Below are 14,635 nucleotides of genomic sequence, written 5' to 3'. Positions count from 1 at the left end.
GGGTAAAACACACCACTTGAATTCTTGGTAAGAGCAAACCAAAGAACTGGTCTAATGAGGTCTGGTTTAGGTATATGACCCTTGGAAAGACATTCTGGTAGTCAGGGACGCTGTGGGCTACAATGCCACCAGTTAACAGCTGTATGATGCTGAGTGAATAGCTTCTCTATGAATCTTGGCTTGTGATCTACAGTCTGTCCAGCTTACTTTGTGTGGCTGGTCAGAAGATCAAATTCATGATGCTTAGAGCTGGATAGTGCAGCATGCACTTACAAAGCAGCACTTAGGGTATAAACAGGAAGATCAAGAATTCCAGCCAATCTAGGCTATATATCAATTTTTTTCTTCCCCCAGAGGCTATAACTCTATTTCATAAACATGTCCAGAATATGATACCACTGGTGATAGTCCTCATGCTCTATATCAGCTCATCCTATGGATGTGCTGCTTGAACCATTGGCTCACACCTCCCTCTTCCCTCTCCTTCCTTAACCTTGATGATCACAGTTTAAAATCAAGCCAGTGTGGTGCTGTTCACCTTTAACCATAGTACTCACTCAGGAAGAGGCAGATGGATCTCTGTGAGTTTGATATATATCACTCAGATTTTATTCAAATATCACCCATTTTCCCACATTTCTGATAATGCCCTTTTTTGGTTGCTAGACTCACTGCATCTAAGCCTTTTGAATTTGACACATGACGACTATTACAAATATTTGTGTCTTGCACACTGCAGCCTCCCCGAGCTAGACGTCCAGCTACTCTCTGCTTGGTCTCACTGTGCCCACAGGGTAGAGCCCAGCTTTCCTTCCCCTCTATTTTAGAAGCATCTTATCACAACCTACACAAGGCCCAGGCAACATAAGTAGTAGCCCTCAGCAACAAGAACAAGAACTTGTCCCGGGCCAGAGATTTGCTCTCACAAAAGTGGGACTTAATTTCACACGTTCCTGCTCTCCTGGGTACTCTTGCCTGATGCCCCTCCCCCTCCCAAAGGTAATGTTCCTTCTCTTCCGTTTTGGAGCTTCCCAGGAGAAAAGTCACTAGGCATAAGAAAGGACCTGTGCCAAGATCCCCTGTGCATGCCTTTCATAACTCAGCAGAAACAGAGCTGGGGCTGTAACCACAAATGTCAGAATGTATACAGGGAATCTGGCCCCTCTCTGATCTAAGATTAAAGTTAGCTGGGGTCCACGATGTTCGAGGAAGGCCCTGACAAAGACTGAGTGTTCTGTCTGCAAACTCCAGGCTGTGGTTACTGAAGGGGGTTAAAGTGCTTAAGAAAAACTACAGCGGCCTTGACTAGATCACAAACTCTTTGCTCATCTCTTCTTCCAGGTTCTCCATCCTAGCATGCCAAAGATGAAGGACAGCAGGACTTCAAGCTTGTCATGATGGACTGGGGATGAGCTCAGTCGTAGAGTACTGTCTAGCACAGTGAGGTCCTGAGGTGGATTCCTAGGGGAGGGACAAAAGGAGGGACAGGGGAAGGGGAGGGAAACTATGAATATCAGTTTCCCCATCTACAAAAAGAGAGGTAATGTGCCTGGATTGCAGTGCCCTCTCACTGAGCTACAAGGCCAAACTTAGTATTAGCTGTCCTTTATAGTTTTCCATAAATCTAGCCTCAATCCACAGTTTCCACACTTATGGTATCAGGTGGCACACCTAAAGGAATGGCTTCTCCTTCCACATCTGGCACAGCTGACTCTGTTCAGGTCCCAAAACTCTCTACATAGTTATCTGCATGTTTAATCCTACTTCCTTCTGCAAATGTTTGCTTGTTACCTCATGGGCTAGGCAAGTGGAGCAAACACAATCAAAGGCATTTTAAGGCCTTTTACTGCACAAGGCTCACACCCTGCTAAATGCCATCACCTTCCACTGAGCTACTGCGCTGTAAATGACATGTTGGCTGTTGGCATCAAAAGGTGAGAACTCTGGACATTGATATATATCCTCCAGACCGCCTTTGTCAGTATCAGCGCCTCAGCAGTGGTGGGGTTAGGAATGTGTATGTGATAAGGTTTGCTTTGTGTAAAAGCCTGAAAACGAGCAGGTGGTGGGTAATTGCCCCTAAGAGTTAGATGTGTCTCCTCTTCAAGAACAAGGACAAGGACATAACAAATACAACTGAAATTAACAGATAGGTGTCAACTTACAAGATTGCCTAGCAACCAGGGAATCATAGGTGTGATGGACAATTCGTCCACACGGGAAACTTCCGAAGCTGTAGAAATGCAGCACGAGGCACTGCAAGGTAGAGTCTGAAAGCACTCAGCTTGGATATTTCAACAAATACTGGGAAGACAGCAATCACCAAACCCAACTAAGTTCCTGGAGGGAAAGGAACTTTGTAATTTTTAGTGAGAGTAGGGCGCCCTCTGCTGGAAACAACTGACACTCCATGATGGCTGCCTAAGCCCTCAGAAAGGGTTTTAAACCTGAAACAAACAGGGCAACAAATTTAATCGCTGGTACTTCGTGTACACACACACACACACACACACACACACACACTGTATTATACCCAATCATCACAGGCTTTAAATATGCAAATATAGAAAAAGCTCAAGAAAATAGAAATAGGCAGGATCGGGAAAGTTTCCAAGATTCTCATCTAAATGTCACACTAAGAAACTCACCTGTTTCCCTAGGCACTGCCATGAGGATTTTGCTGGAAGGAAAGAATGGGAAGACTGTATAGGAGATTTCAGGGAAACTTAGGGACACAGTGCTTATAAAGACACAAGAAAAAGGTACCACAAACTTCTGAACGGCACGCGGCGTCTTCTGGGTGCTTGAGTGAACACACTTCAGGCCACTTCTCTTAAAATGGAATTAAACTTTGCTCTCATTATCTGAGCCAGCTAGCAGCAGCTGCAAAGAGACTGTCTGCAGGCCTGTAGCAAAACAACGGGGTGAACCGTGCTGAGCTCCAGTGAAAAGCTAAGTGTGTCCTAACGGTCATACAGAGCTGGCCTTGAAGATGGCTCAACACTTGCAATCATGGTCCTGCTCAGCACGGGTCCTTTCCTGAGGAGGCCAAGCCCTAGACTGCAACTGCATCTGTCTACTCAAGCTTTCTTTTCCTAATAAATCAATCCATAAGTGGCAAGATCTGGTATTCATTTCCTTTTTCCTAGATGCATTAGGTGGGAAAAAAACGAACAGGAGACCACTAGCACCCACTAGTGTATATCGATGTCATAAGAATTATCTGCTTTTCCAGCATGGAAAACTGGGCATGGAAGACAGAGCAAGTAAGACTTAGGGCCTAGAAAGGACAGAGGCCCAGATGAAGACATGAGAGACTAGGGGTTGCATTAGAAAGAGACACGTGCATTCTGCCTGCTTCGTTAGCTGTCTTTGGTGTGATGCTTACCTAGTCTTTATCAAGGACAGCGTTCAGCTCTGGGCACACACTAGAAAGACCATCTAGAGCTTTTGTTGTTGTTGTTTTGGTGGGGGGGGGGGGAACAGGACAGGATTTCTGTGTAGCTCTCCTGGAACTTGCTCTGTAGACCAAGCTAGCCTCAAACTCAGAGATCTGCCTGCCTCTGCCTCCCAAGGGCTGGGATTAAAGGTATGTGCCACCAGTGCCCAGCATCTAGAGCTTTCTAAAGATGGTGTCATTGCTCATCCCTGGCCCTAGCTCACGACTCCTGAGGTAGGACTGTGCATGTTCCTGCCCTGCAGCTCTGGCTAAGAATTGCTGCTTTACTGGTTATAATTCCTCCAGGTTGAGCACAATGCCTCTAAAACAGACAGCAAATAAACAGAGGCACCCTGCCCTTCTTATTTGGCAATGCAGCTGACCGGAAAGTTTAAATGACTGACCAAAGGTCAAGGGTGCCAGTTGCCTGATTGTTTCTACAAATAGGGATCAGAGAGCCCTTCTCACAGCAGGTGCTATCTGGATCCTGTGTCAGGTCCCTGAAAAGTCCAACTCCCCCTCTCAGAAGAAACCTGTCTGAATCATGCCCTTCAGCTAGCTGTTAAGGCCCATCAAAAAGTTGCCTAGTTTATGCTTATTGCCATGTAACAAATTACAGGAAAAGCCCGGAAAGTAGAAACAAATGCAAATGCAAACAAAGGTCCCTACTTACGTTGGTCTTAAAGTTATTTCAAGATGCACTTAAATTTTAAGAAAAAAATATGCTGAGGTGTTCACTTAAACCCAAATTGTTCACTTAAACATAAGCAATTCAGTTTACAAAGCTCAACAGGAAGAGTCCAGCTTGCCCTTGCCACTGCAGCTTTACACCCTAAGCTGAATTTCTCTCATTCCACTGCTCAAATGTGGTGATTTGAACTCTATCTAATCTTGGGCCTAGGCCTAATTCCACAACTGGGATATCCAGGGCAGCTTTCAGCTTTCAGTATTTATATAGTATTCTGCCTATATGTAAGCTAGCAGGCCAGAAGAGAGCACCAGATCTCACTATAGATGGTTATGAGCCACCATGTTGTTGCTGGGAATTGAACTCAGGACCAGTGCTCTTAACCTCTGAGTCAGCTCTCCAAACCTGATACTTAATATTCAATCTGAATGTGTGCATACAAACCCAGATTGCAATTGGGCATCTTCTGTGAAGAACAGGGAACAGGAAGGGCTTAAAGCCCTCTTACACCTACAAGGTTTTCTAAGCCAGACACATTCAGAAGGACATCTGGGCTAAGTCTGGCCCTCTAAAATCATATAATATAAATATTTCATAAAGAGCCTTGCAGCTCTTTTTAGAAGCAACCCTAGGGAATGTGCTCTTGTGCCAAAGTCTGGAGATCAGAACTGCTAAGCTACACACACACACACACACACACACACACACACACACACACACACACAGGCTTATTTAAAAGCTGCCCTTTGAGTTCTCAAGACTCATGACTTGCTGTATTTTCTGTCTCTAAGAATTCAAACCAAGATGCTGGGCATGGTGATCCATGCCCATAATCACAACACTGGGAGGTTGAGGCAGGGGGACTGCTGTGAATCCTGGGCCAGTTTGGGCTACATACGGAGTTCCAGGCCAATCTAGGCTACAGAATGAAACCTTGTCTCAAAAAACTAAAATTAAAAATCTGTGCCAAATTGAAAGCAAGAGCTGCATGTTAGTTAGTTTAAAAAAAAATAAGTGTCTCTTTTTCTTAGTTGTCAGTAAAATGCATGGGATAAAAACACTAGGGTCTGTTGAGCTCTGGAACACGGCAGACTTTGCCCCCATCATGACAATTAACATTGAGACATGGGTTTTCAAGGTTTCTGCTTAAGGGTGTTCCTAATAAAGGGAGAAAAAGGAAATTGTCCAGAGGTCTGAAGTCTAGAGAGGGTGCTTAGACATAGTTCTAAAGATAAAGAAGCAGATGGATAGGGGGAAAAGGTGGTCCCACACCGCACAGACCAATGACTGCAGTGGCCTGTTCCCACTTGAACTAAATTAATAAGAACACCTAAAATAGCATGGTTGAAATGAATCAAACAAGTCTCAGGGACACCTGGCATCATGTGGGAAGAAAAATTAAAAGTAATAATGAAAAACCAGGTGACAAGATTGAATACGAAGACAAGAAAATGATGTTTAAAAAAAAACTAACTTGCCAATAAAAAAATAAAAAGAAATCTACCACCTCCCCAAAGTGGGAAAGTATCCAAAAGGCCTGGTTTGGGATGCCTATGGAAACTCACCTCTCGTACTCCAGAGACTTGACACCCAGACTGTGAGATGAGCTGGGTACAGGATGCACCCTCTCAAGCCCCACGATGCTCGAAAATGAATTCCCACGTGCTCTGTTTAGCCTGAAAGGACTTCCATGGTGACACCAGATGGCTTCTTCCCCAAAGGTTCAGGGTAAACATTCTGAGCTCTTTGACCTTAGTCATAGTTATGAACTGAGGCAGGGAGCTGGGGAACACAGGAGTTGCACTGTTTCCAATTCCCTGTGAAGATTAGAAGCTGAATGCAAAAGAAAAGAGTCACCTTGAGAAGGAAAATCAAGCCAGGCAGAGTGGTGCACACCTTTGATCCCAGCACTTGGGAGGCAGAGGCAGGTAGATCTGAGTTTGAGGTCAGCCTGGTCTACAGAGTGTGTGTTCCAGAACAGCCAGGACTACACAGAGAAAGCCTATCTCAAAAGAAAAAAAAAAAAAAATCAAACTGTCAAAAATTATTAACTTTTTCTGTCACAGAAATACAGTATGTAATGTAAACACTGACACATGAAATAAAGAACATGAATAAGGAAGACAGAGAGCTGGATGACACTGGTATCAGCACTATGCTGTGTCCTGATTTCATCTGCATCTCCTAGGCAGGGGGAACTTCCAGTGGAGGGAGGGACACCAATCCACCCACAAAACCTTCAAGCCAAAATTTATCCTGCCTATAGGATGTGCGGGGATGAAGATGAGGCAAAGTAACCAATGAGTGCCCAATCTGAGACCCACCCCATAAGAGAAAGCCAACCCCTGACACTATGAACAATACAGCTATGCTTGCAGACAGGCGGTTAGCATGACTGTCCTCAGAGAGGCTCCATCTGGCAGTGGAGCTAAACTGATACTGAGACCCACAGCCAGACATTGGGTGGGGCTAGGGGAGTCTTGTGGAGAGTGAGGAAGGACAGAAGGTCCTGGAGGAGACAAGAATGACTAAAGAAGACCAACAATGTCAACCAGCCTGGGCCCACAGGTGCTCACAGAGACTGAGGAACGAGCCAAAGAGCATGCATGGACTGGCCCTAGGCCCATGACACAGAAGTGACTGATGGGCAGCTTGGCTTCATGTGGTCCCCTAGCAGCAAGGGGAGCCTGGATTGTATATGATACGGACTTAGTAGCCTGCTTCTGGATCACTCTTCCCTAGCTAAGCTGCCTCATCTGGCCTCGGAGAAGAGGATGTACTAAGTCTTGATGAAACTCAGGGGCCACGATGGGTTTGTAAGGGGGGCTGTCACTTTTTCTGAGGAGAAGAGGGGAGAAGGGAGAAAACGGAAGGAGGGTGAGACCAGGAGGAGAGGAGGGAGGAGGCTACGATCGAGATGTAAAATGAACAAATGAACAAACTTGCTTTTTAAAAAATTCCACGGTTACAGAGACTGGGACAACTAAAGAAACACCCAGATGTATGAATATGCCAGAGAGCCCCAAAACCCAGTGAACACCTTGTAGAAGCATGGATGTTCCTGATACAAATACATTAAAGCTGACATGCCCACTTCATCCGTTTACCTGAGGAATTCAATGCGGGAGCCTGAAAGAATCACATGCAAGCTTTACCGAATCTGTGCAGGCAGAAATTCCATTGCCTCTTTTCCTCCTTAAAGAAAATAAGACCAACTCAACTAAACGCCAAGATGTCTGGTATCAGCCAGATTGTTACAGTCTGTCTCAGTGTCTCAGTCACACAACCCTAGGAGGCACAGCACATAAGGCTCCCACTGGTCAAGTGGCTAGCTGCTATCTTACACAAGGACTTCAAAGGTCTTTCCCAGAACACCAGACTAGGAAAAAATGACCGAAAGACAAGACTGGGATCAATGGCCACCTTTATCTACAATCATGTCTACTGCTAAGCCTGAATTCAGTAATAATGAGCACACGCTGTGATTTTCTGTGATTATCCTGAGGTTAAAATAACCTTTTTTAAAATCAAATAATAAGAGTCAGATCTTGAAAATATATTCCTATCACTAGACTAGGTGAATAATGGTACTCAGTGTCACAGGATTTAGGTTCAAATAAGGCGGGTTTAGGGCCAGAGACCAGAGAAGTCTGAACTTGCCATATATACGCAGTATACCCAGAACAACCCAGATGGTTGTTCTGTCAACCATCAAAGGCATTTCCGAGCCATGTAATCCCATTCTTCAACAGTAACAATCCACAAGCAAGTACCTTAGTCGAGCGAGCAGAGCCGAGGTATCTGCGCAACAGTCTTTGGAGAAGATGCGAGACTCGGACCAGATGCCTTTTTCCCGTGTGAAGCTAACCCCCTATGCTGCCAAGAGGTAATTGGCATAGTGTGCAAGTGTACTGTGCTCTCACCAGAAAACAGAGTGGAGAAAACCAGAGTGAGGCTTCCAAAGGGTTAGGAACTGATACTCTGAAGACATCTCTGCATCCATCTTGCCTTTCTGCATTACATTACGAGTTCTTACTCAGAGGACCTGTGTTTGCATGTGGAGGCCTAGGTCTACGCCAGGCACCTTTAGAGGGATCCTTACATCCCTCAGGCAAATAGGATGATCAAATAGCTCATCTTCGTACACTTTTAGGTGTGTGTGTTTGCATGTGTGGGGAACTGGACCCAGAGCCTTACATGCAGTAAACATCTGCTTTACCACTCCGCCATGCTCTAGAAAGAGAAGAACCACTCTACAGCGAGCTCCATTACCAACTCTTCTAGTCATCCTACCACGCCTTGGCTTCTCAAACATGTTCTCAGTTCTTTACATTCCCAGTATTTGCCTTGGAAAATGGTGATCAAACACTAAGAAATAAATTTCAGAGACAGGAGGGCTGTAATCTACCTTTCTTACCAGCTGTCATTCTCTACATACCTGCTACCTCACCTCTGTTTCATTCATCTCCAATCAGATGTTCCTTTAGAGGGGAATCCCCAAGAGGACCCATTCAACTACTCATTTGTCTGTCTGCTTTCCTCCTTTACATTAGAAAGTTATTTTCTTTAAAAAGAAAAACAGGAAAATGGAAACTGTGAAAATCTGATCTACCCTCTCTGCACAACTAGAACCTGCCACCCTTAAGCAAATAAGGCACCTATAACACGGCTCACAGGGACAAGAATGCAGTACAGTAGAGCCTGTGACTTCCAAAGCAAGGACGTTTCTACCTCAGCCCCAGCACTATCACAGCACTGCGAAGAAGGGCTAACCCATAGGCTATGAAGAACTCAGAAGAACTAGTATGAAAATCTTCCCTAAAACAGAAGTGGACAAACCTGGGTCTCTGGTCTACCTCCTCCTCCTTCCAAGTAGTGTTTTCGTAGATGAGTCCAGAAGCATGGACAATCATGCACGTATGAGAAGTCAGACAGCCTAGGTCTACTCCAAGGTCCACTACTGTCCACACCTGTGACACTGCATAAGCCACTTTCCTGCCTCCGCCTTCATCTGTCTCCTCTTCTGGAAAGTGGGTCCTCTCACAGTGTTTATAGGATCAAATGAGACACTGAGAAATGGCTTCAAGGATGTGCCGTATTGTAAGGGAAGGTGAAGTCACAGGCAGGCTTACCTGTTGGCTGAGTTCTACCAATGCCTATGCAACTAGAGGTGCCCACTGCAGGGGGCCATGCAGAACTGAAGTATGGGTGCTACGTATACACTGTTGTCACTTCCATTTCATTAGGGCTGTTGTTTCACAAAAAGGAGTTCTTGATTTCCCCCAGATGGCCTCAGAGCACTTTAAAATATGATGTTGCCCAAACCTAGTGATAAACTTTTCTCCAGAGACCCTATATAGTTTATCTTTGTACAGAGTCTAGAATTCAAGATACAGCATGCTGAAACATTAAAAATCTTAAAACACTTCCCAAATAGCCAAATAATTAAGACCGGTTTTAAAGAAAATTAGAGGCATCATAGATAATATTAGGTCACAGTTCTTCCATGGTCGCCTTTTTCCTGAGCTTCGGGACATGGTGTCAGTCCTGGGAATGCTCTCAGAAGCTGAAGCCTGCTGCCGGTGAAAGAACACGTCAGTTGGCACTAGGCTGTGCTTCTTCTAAGCACTAGGATTTGAACAAGGTCTGCTAGGAGCTGCCAAACAACTTTAGTGGAGAAACCATGTGGCCTAAGGAAGGCTTGCTAGTTCTCAGATGCCAGGCCAGAGAGTGGAGAACACCAGCACACACCCAGTCAGGGCGCTCAGCTTTTCTCCGCACTAATAAATAACTCAACAGGGAGAACAATGAGAAGCGGAGCAATGTACCTCTCCAGGCTTTAGGGACTCTGCCCATCTGCAGAAAGCTCACATGCAGACCAGACAGGGGCAGGATGTGTGTGACTCTGATTAGACTTTGACATACTGACGAGCTCAGAGCACCCGGAATCTGGCATCTTGTCAGCCGACCTTTATTACAAGTGTTATATGACTTGGAGGAAGTCAGCTCAGTGGAGCTGTGAGTTAACATGATGGCTGTCCCTTGGAGCCACAGGGGCGTTCCTAAGCTCCAGTCTTCTTCCTGCTTTGCTTTGCTTTCCGAGGCTTGAGGATGGTGTAGTTCACATACACTGTGTACTGATCCGACAGGAAGGGGACATAGAATGCCCGGAGCAACTTGGAAGACCTGAAAAAGAAGACAAAGAGCGGGGGAGGAATTTCATCATTTTACTGATGGCTCTACAAATAATTCAAAGAAACCAAGTGCTACATCAAGGATATATTTTACATAAATACAGAAAAGTCTACTATTTAGGTACTAGATCATATCAGACCACAGATCTTGTTATTCATGCCAAACAAATGTCTATCTGCCTAATAAGTCTAAACAGCTTAGCAAGGGCTATATAGGTCTGCATTTTGCATTCAAATGCAACACAGAAAAGGTCCAGGGCATACAAAGGCTGTGATGACTGAAACCCACTTGTAACACCCAAATAATTTCTGCATCTAAACAATTATAGAAATGCTGAATGCTCAACCAATCCTGGCCCAAACTCTAATTTCTCCTAGAGAGAGACAAGAAAAACCGTGTGCTCGGTACCTGTGCCATGTTCCAGCTGTGCCTGAATCAAACAGCCTATCTACACACAAGCTCACACTAGCACAGTATGTTCTCAAAAACTCTACTCATGACTGGCGTGTGAGAGCTGGTAAGGGATTTGGTTTTACTCCATCTGATAAACCTCTGAGGAGGGTGACACTAACACCCTGTTTCACAGCCAGAAGGCAAAGGCCTGCTTGGGTCACGCACATTAAGCAGCTTGTTCAAGTTCATGCTGTGACTGATAAGAGCCGAATTAGAGGTTCATCCAGTTTTGATTCCGAGTCTGTAAGCTTAACAGTGATGGCTTATCCTGTAGCCTACAGATTTATGCTTTCCTGGAAGAGGATGTAATGATAACTTCAAATGCATCAAGTATAACTTCCTGACTGAATTTTTCAGTCTGAAAATCCAAGCTGGCCCACTTGCTGATAACAGGAAACGAGAGAGCTGAAGGGTGTCCATGGCCAGTCCCTTTCCAGATCCTAAACTTGTAAATGCCATGTCAACGTGGCATTTGCACTGGCAGCCTACCTCTGGGCTTGGCAGACTCCTGCGGTGCCTGCACACAATGACATCGCACTTGGCAAACACAGCTCTTGGAGACACTTCCCAGCTGAGGTGCTGGCAGTGCCCTGTGAGCAGCAGAGAGAGAGGCACTTCAGTTCAATAGCTCCAGGGTTTGGGTAGAGAAAGAGGCTTAGGAGACTCTGCAGATGAAGCAGGGCTCTTGGGAGCAGAGTAACCAAGAAGATGCACCTGCCTCAGACAAAAGTTATGTTCCTCTTTTTGTTCTCTGCACACAGATAAGGTGATGTTCTGAACAGAAAGTCTAAGAGACAGCACCAGTTCCTTCAGGTCAGTGGCCATTGCAGAAACGACTCTCATCCATTAACAGTCGACTATGCTGCAGAGGACTGGCCCTTGGTTAAAATCAGGGTCTGCAGAATCGGCTCTGTAGCTTTCCAGTGCAGGATGAACCACTGGAGACACCGACATCCTCCACTGAACACAATCAGAATCCTTATTAAAACATTTCCCATCTCCAATGTCGTAAGAAGATGGGCACAGGAAGATGACACAATTCTCAGACAAATCAGATATACACACAAATGAGAAGCAGACAACAGATGGCCAAGAGTCTTCAGGCGGCTGTAAGAATAGATGAATTTCTCACATTCAAGTACTGATGAGTTGGGCCAGCACCTGCTGCCAAGCCTGGCGACCCAAGATTGATCCCCAGGACCCACAGAGTGGAAGAAGGGAAAAGACTCCTCAAAGTTATCTTCTGACCGCACAAGTTTTCTTCTTACTTCCCTATGTGCGTTCCTTCCCCTCCCCAAATTAACACACAAAATACATAGTAAATATGATTTTAAAAATAAAGAATTGATCACTAAACAGTATGCTCCTGGCATGAAAAGGCATACTCTCTGCCTTCACCCAGAAGGATGTCACCTTGCAGTATTTGCAATGAGACCCCAGTTGATTCCTATTATAATAAAAAGACATGCCCTATCCTTTCATTTTCCAAAATGTTTAAGAGTTTATTTGATACAGTTCACAAGTGGACAAGCTGAAGGTATACAATAGTGACAGAAGGAACAGAGATGACAAAGAAATTTTAAAAATCATTGACAAGTCTAATTGACTTTTAAACTCTAGATACAAAAATGTTAGTCAGGCATGCTGGCACACACCTGTAATCCCAGCACAGGCAGAGTCAGGCGGATCTCTCTGAGTTTGAGGCCAAGCTGGTCTACAAAGCAAGTCCAGGACAGCCAAGGCTACACAGAGAAACCCTGTCTCAAAAAAACAATAAAAAGTTTGAATTAGGAAACAAAGAAGATTATGTGAATCACCAAAGTTTTCACATAAATAAATAAATAAATAAATAAATAAATAAATAAATAAATAAATATTCAAGTGCTCTTTTTGATGATGCAAGAATGAGAAGCTGGATTTTATTAGTGATAGGTCTGAAACCCACAATCTTTCAAGATGGATGTATCAGGTTCATGCACAACAGCCAATTAGCAGGTGGCTGTAATCAGGGACATCCATTTCCGGAGTAATGCACGTGCATGTGTGTGTTCCCAACGAGGACAACACAGAATAAAAGTTCAGAACATAGAGCCAGGCATGGTGGCACACATTTTTAATCCCAGCACTTGGGAGGAGAGGCAGAAGGAACCCTCTGAGGTCAAGCCAGTTGCAGGCCAGACTTCTATGGTTATTCCTTGTCTCAAGAAATTTAAAAAAAAAATCAACACCCAGAGCGTGTGCTTATCCACAAGCAGAAAAATATGGAGAGAGTTGTTTCGTGTCTTTTCATATAGTCATATATTTTCTTTTTTAAAGATTTCTTCTTCTGTGTACATTGTTTGCCTACATGTATGTATCATGTGCATGCCTGGCGCCCACATGTGCCCAGACAAGGCATTGAAACTAGAGTTAGAGAGAGCTGTGAGCCATGGTGCTGGTACAAGAATTGAGCCCAGGTCCTCCGTAAGAGCAGCAATTACTCTAATGAGTCATCTCTCCAGCCTCCCTGTATTATATCTTCAAATGAATCTTTCATTACCCTCCTATTCTTATTCTTTTAAGTAATGTATAAAATAAATAAAAATCAGAAAAAGCACACAGGGTCCACGGGACAATGGATGCTGATGACCATTTTCCTGGTGTGCTGACAGGTGACACCAGAGTCCTACATATTTCAGAAAGATGCCTTGCCTGCACACAAAATATACCATCACCACAAGTATTGACTATACTGGAATGGAAGGCTTGCTATTCGTTACTGCTGGGTATAAAAGGCAAGCCAGGACAACGGGAAAGAGAGAAGAGGTCGGGACACAATCCATGCAATCTATACAATAGAGGACTGCTATCTACAGTTTACAAGCTGTTCCTACAATTCAGGAAGACAAGAGACTCGATAGGAAAAAAACTACAAAGGACATGAATAGCAAAGAGAAATGCAAACGGCTAAGGTAATGTGACAGTATGCAAGCCTGAACACCAAGTCAACAACCAGGCTTGCGAAAGCTATGAAGTCTGACAATACTAAACACTGGTACAGAACCAGGAAACAAATACGTCAGTGACAGTTAAATCTACACTGCCTCGAGGACAGGCAATTTTAGCAGAATCAGTTAAAATGGTCTAGCAGGGGGCTTTTATTACTTTATGATGACTCATTTATTTTCTTGGTTCACAAATAACTTATTTTCATCTGAATACAAATGACATATAACCATATCTTAGCATATATCCTATTAAAGCACCAACATACAAGTTCAGAGTGAAAATACATACATTCAGAAAAGAAGTCAAACTTCTTTTGAGAACTGGCTAGAATGGAAGAAGCATTCAGCACACAGCTTTCCATCACACAGTCACCTCGCTGGTGGCTGTGTGATCGTATGGGAACTCTGATAACCCTTCTTCCAGTTCCTGGGGCTCAGTGCTAGTCAGGCCTTTCCATTACATTTTTCATAATTTGTATGTACTTATTTGCTAGCTTGCTGAAGTCCCTTTACTCCTACATGTGGATTTCAGGGATCGAGCATGTTTTATCTATGCTTGGTACAATATATATGATCAACAGCATACATATTGGAAGGATGGATGGGTAGGTGGAGGGCAGAGAGGTGAATAAAGAAAGTAGAAAAAGTGTATCACACACACGAATTGGGCTGGGCTCAAGCCCTCTAAGCACCATCAGGTGTTGGCGTAAATACATGTAGAAGGTAAGGATAAATAACAGACAATTCATACCCCCCAATGAGCAATTCCAGGTCTAAGAAGTGGTAGTTTGGGATAATCCTCTTGTTAAGGACAAACATGAAGTGAACCAAGACACCCCAGTTCTGCCATATTCAACCAGTGTAAAGCTAATG

The 14,635-nt window shown here is 44.3% G+C and overlaps 1 protein-coding gene across 3 annotated transcripts in view; it reads right to left on the bottom strand.

The window, feature by feature from the left end:
- Positions 1–9,347: 9,347 nt before the first annotated feature.
- Alg9 (ALG9 alpha-1,2-mannosyltransferase) overlaps positions 9,348–14,635 on the bottom strand; it is a 66,977-nt gene continuing 61,689 nt past the window's right edge. For 2 of the 3 annotated variants that reach the window (XM_055621755.1, XM_055621756.1), the window contains exon 15: positions 9,348–10,313. In XM_055621755.1, coding sequence (XP_055477730.1) covers positions 10,190–10,313 — 124 coding nt within the window. In that variant the 3' untranslated portion in view covers positions 9,348–10,189. The remainder of the gene's footprint in view (positions 10,314–14,635) is intronic. The other variant, XR_008721790.1, reaches the window with a different exon arrangement.

This window comes from Psammomys obesus, unplaced genomic scaffold (assembly GCF_907164565.1).
Source record: "Psammomys obesus unplaced genomic scaffold, mPsaObe1.curated_primary_1811, whole genome shotgun sequence".
Classification (NCBI taxonomy): Eukaryota; Metazoa; Chordata; class Mammalia; order Rodentia; family Muridae; genus Psammomys; species Psammomys obesus.
The sequence above is the reverse complement of the archived record's forward strand: the minus strand, read 5'-3'. Positions and strand labels throughout refer to the sequence as shown.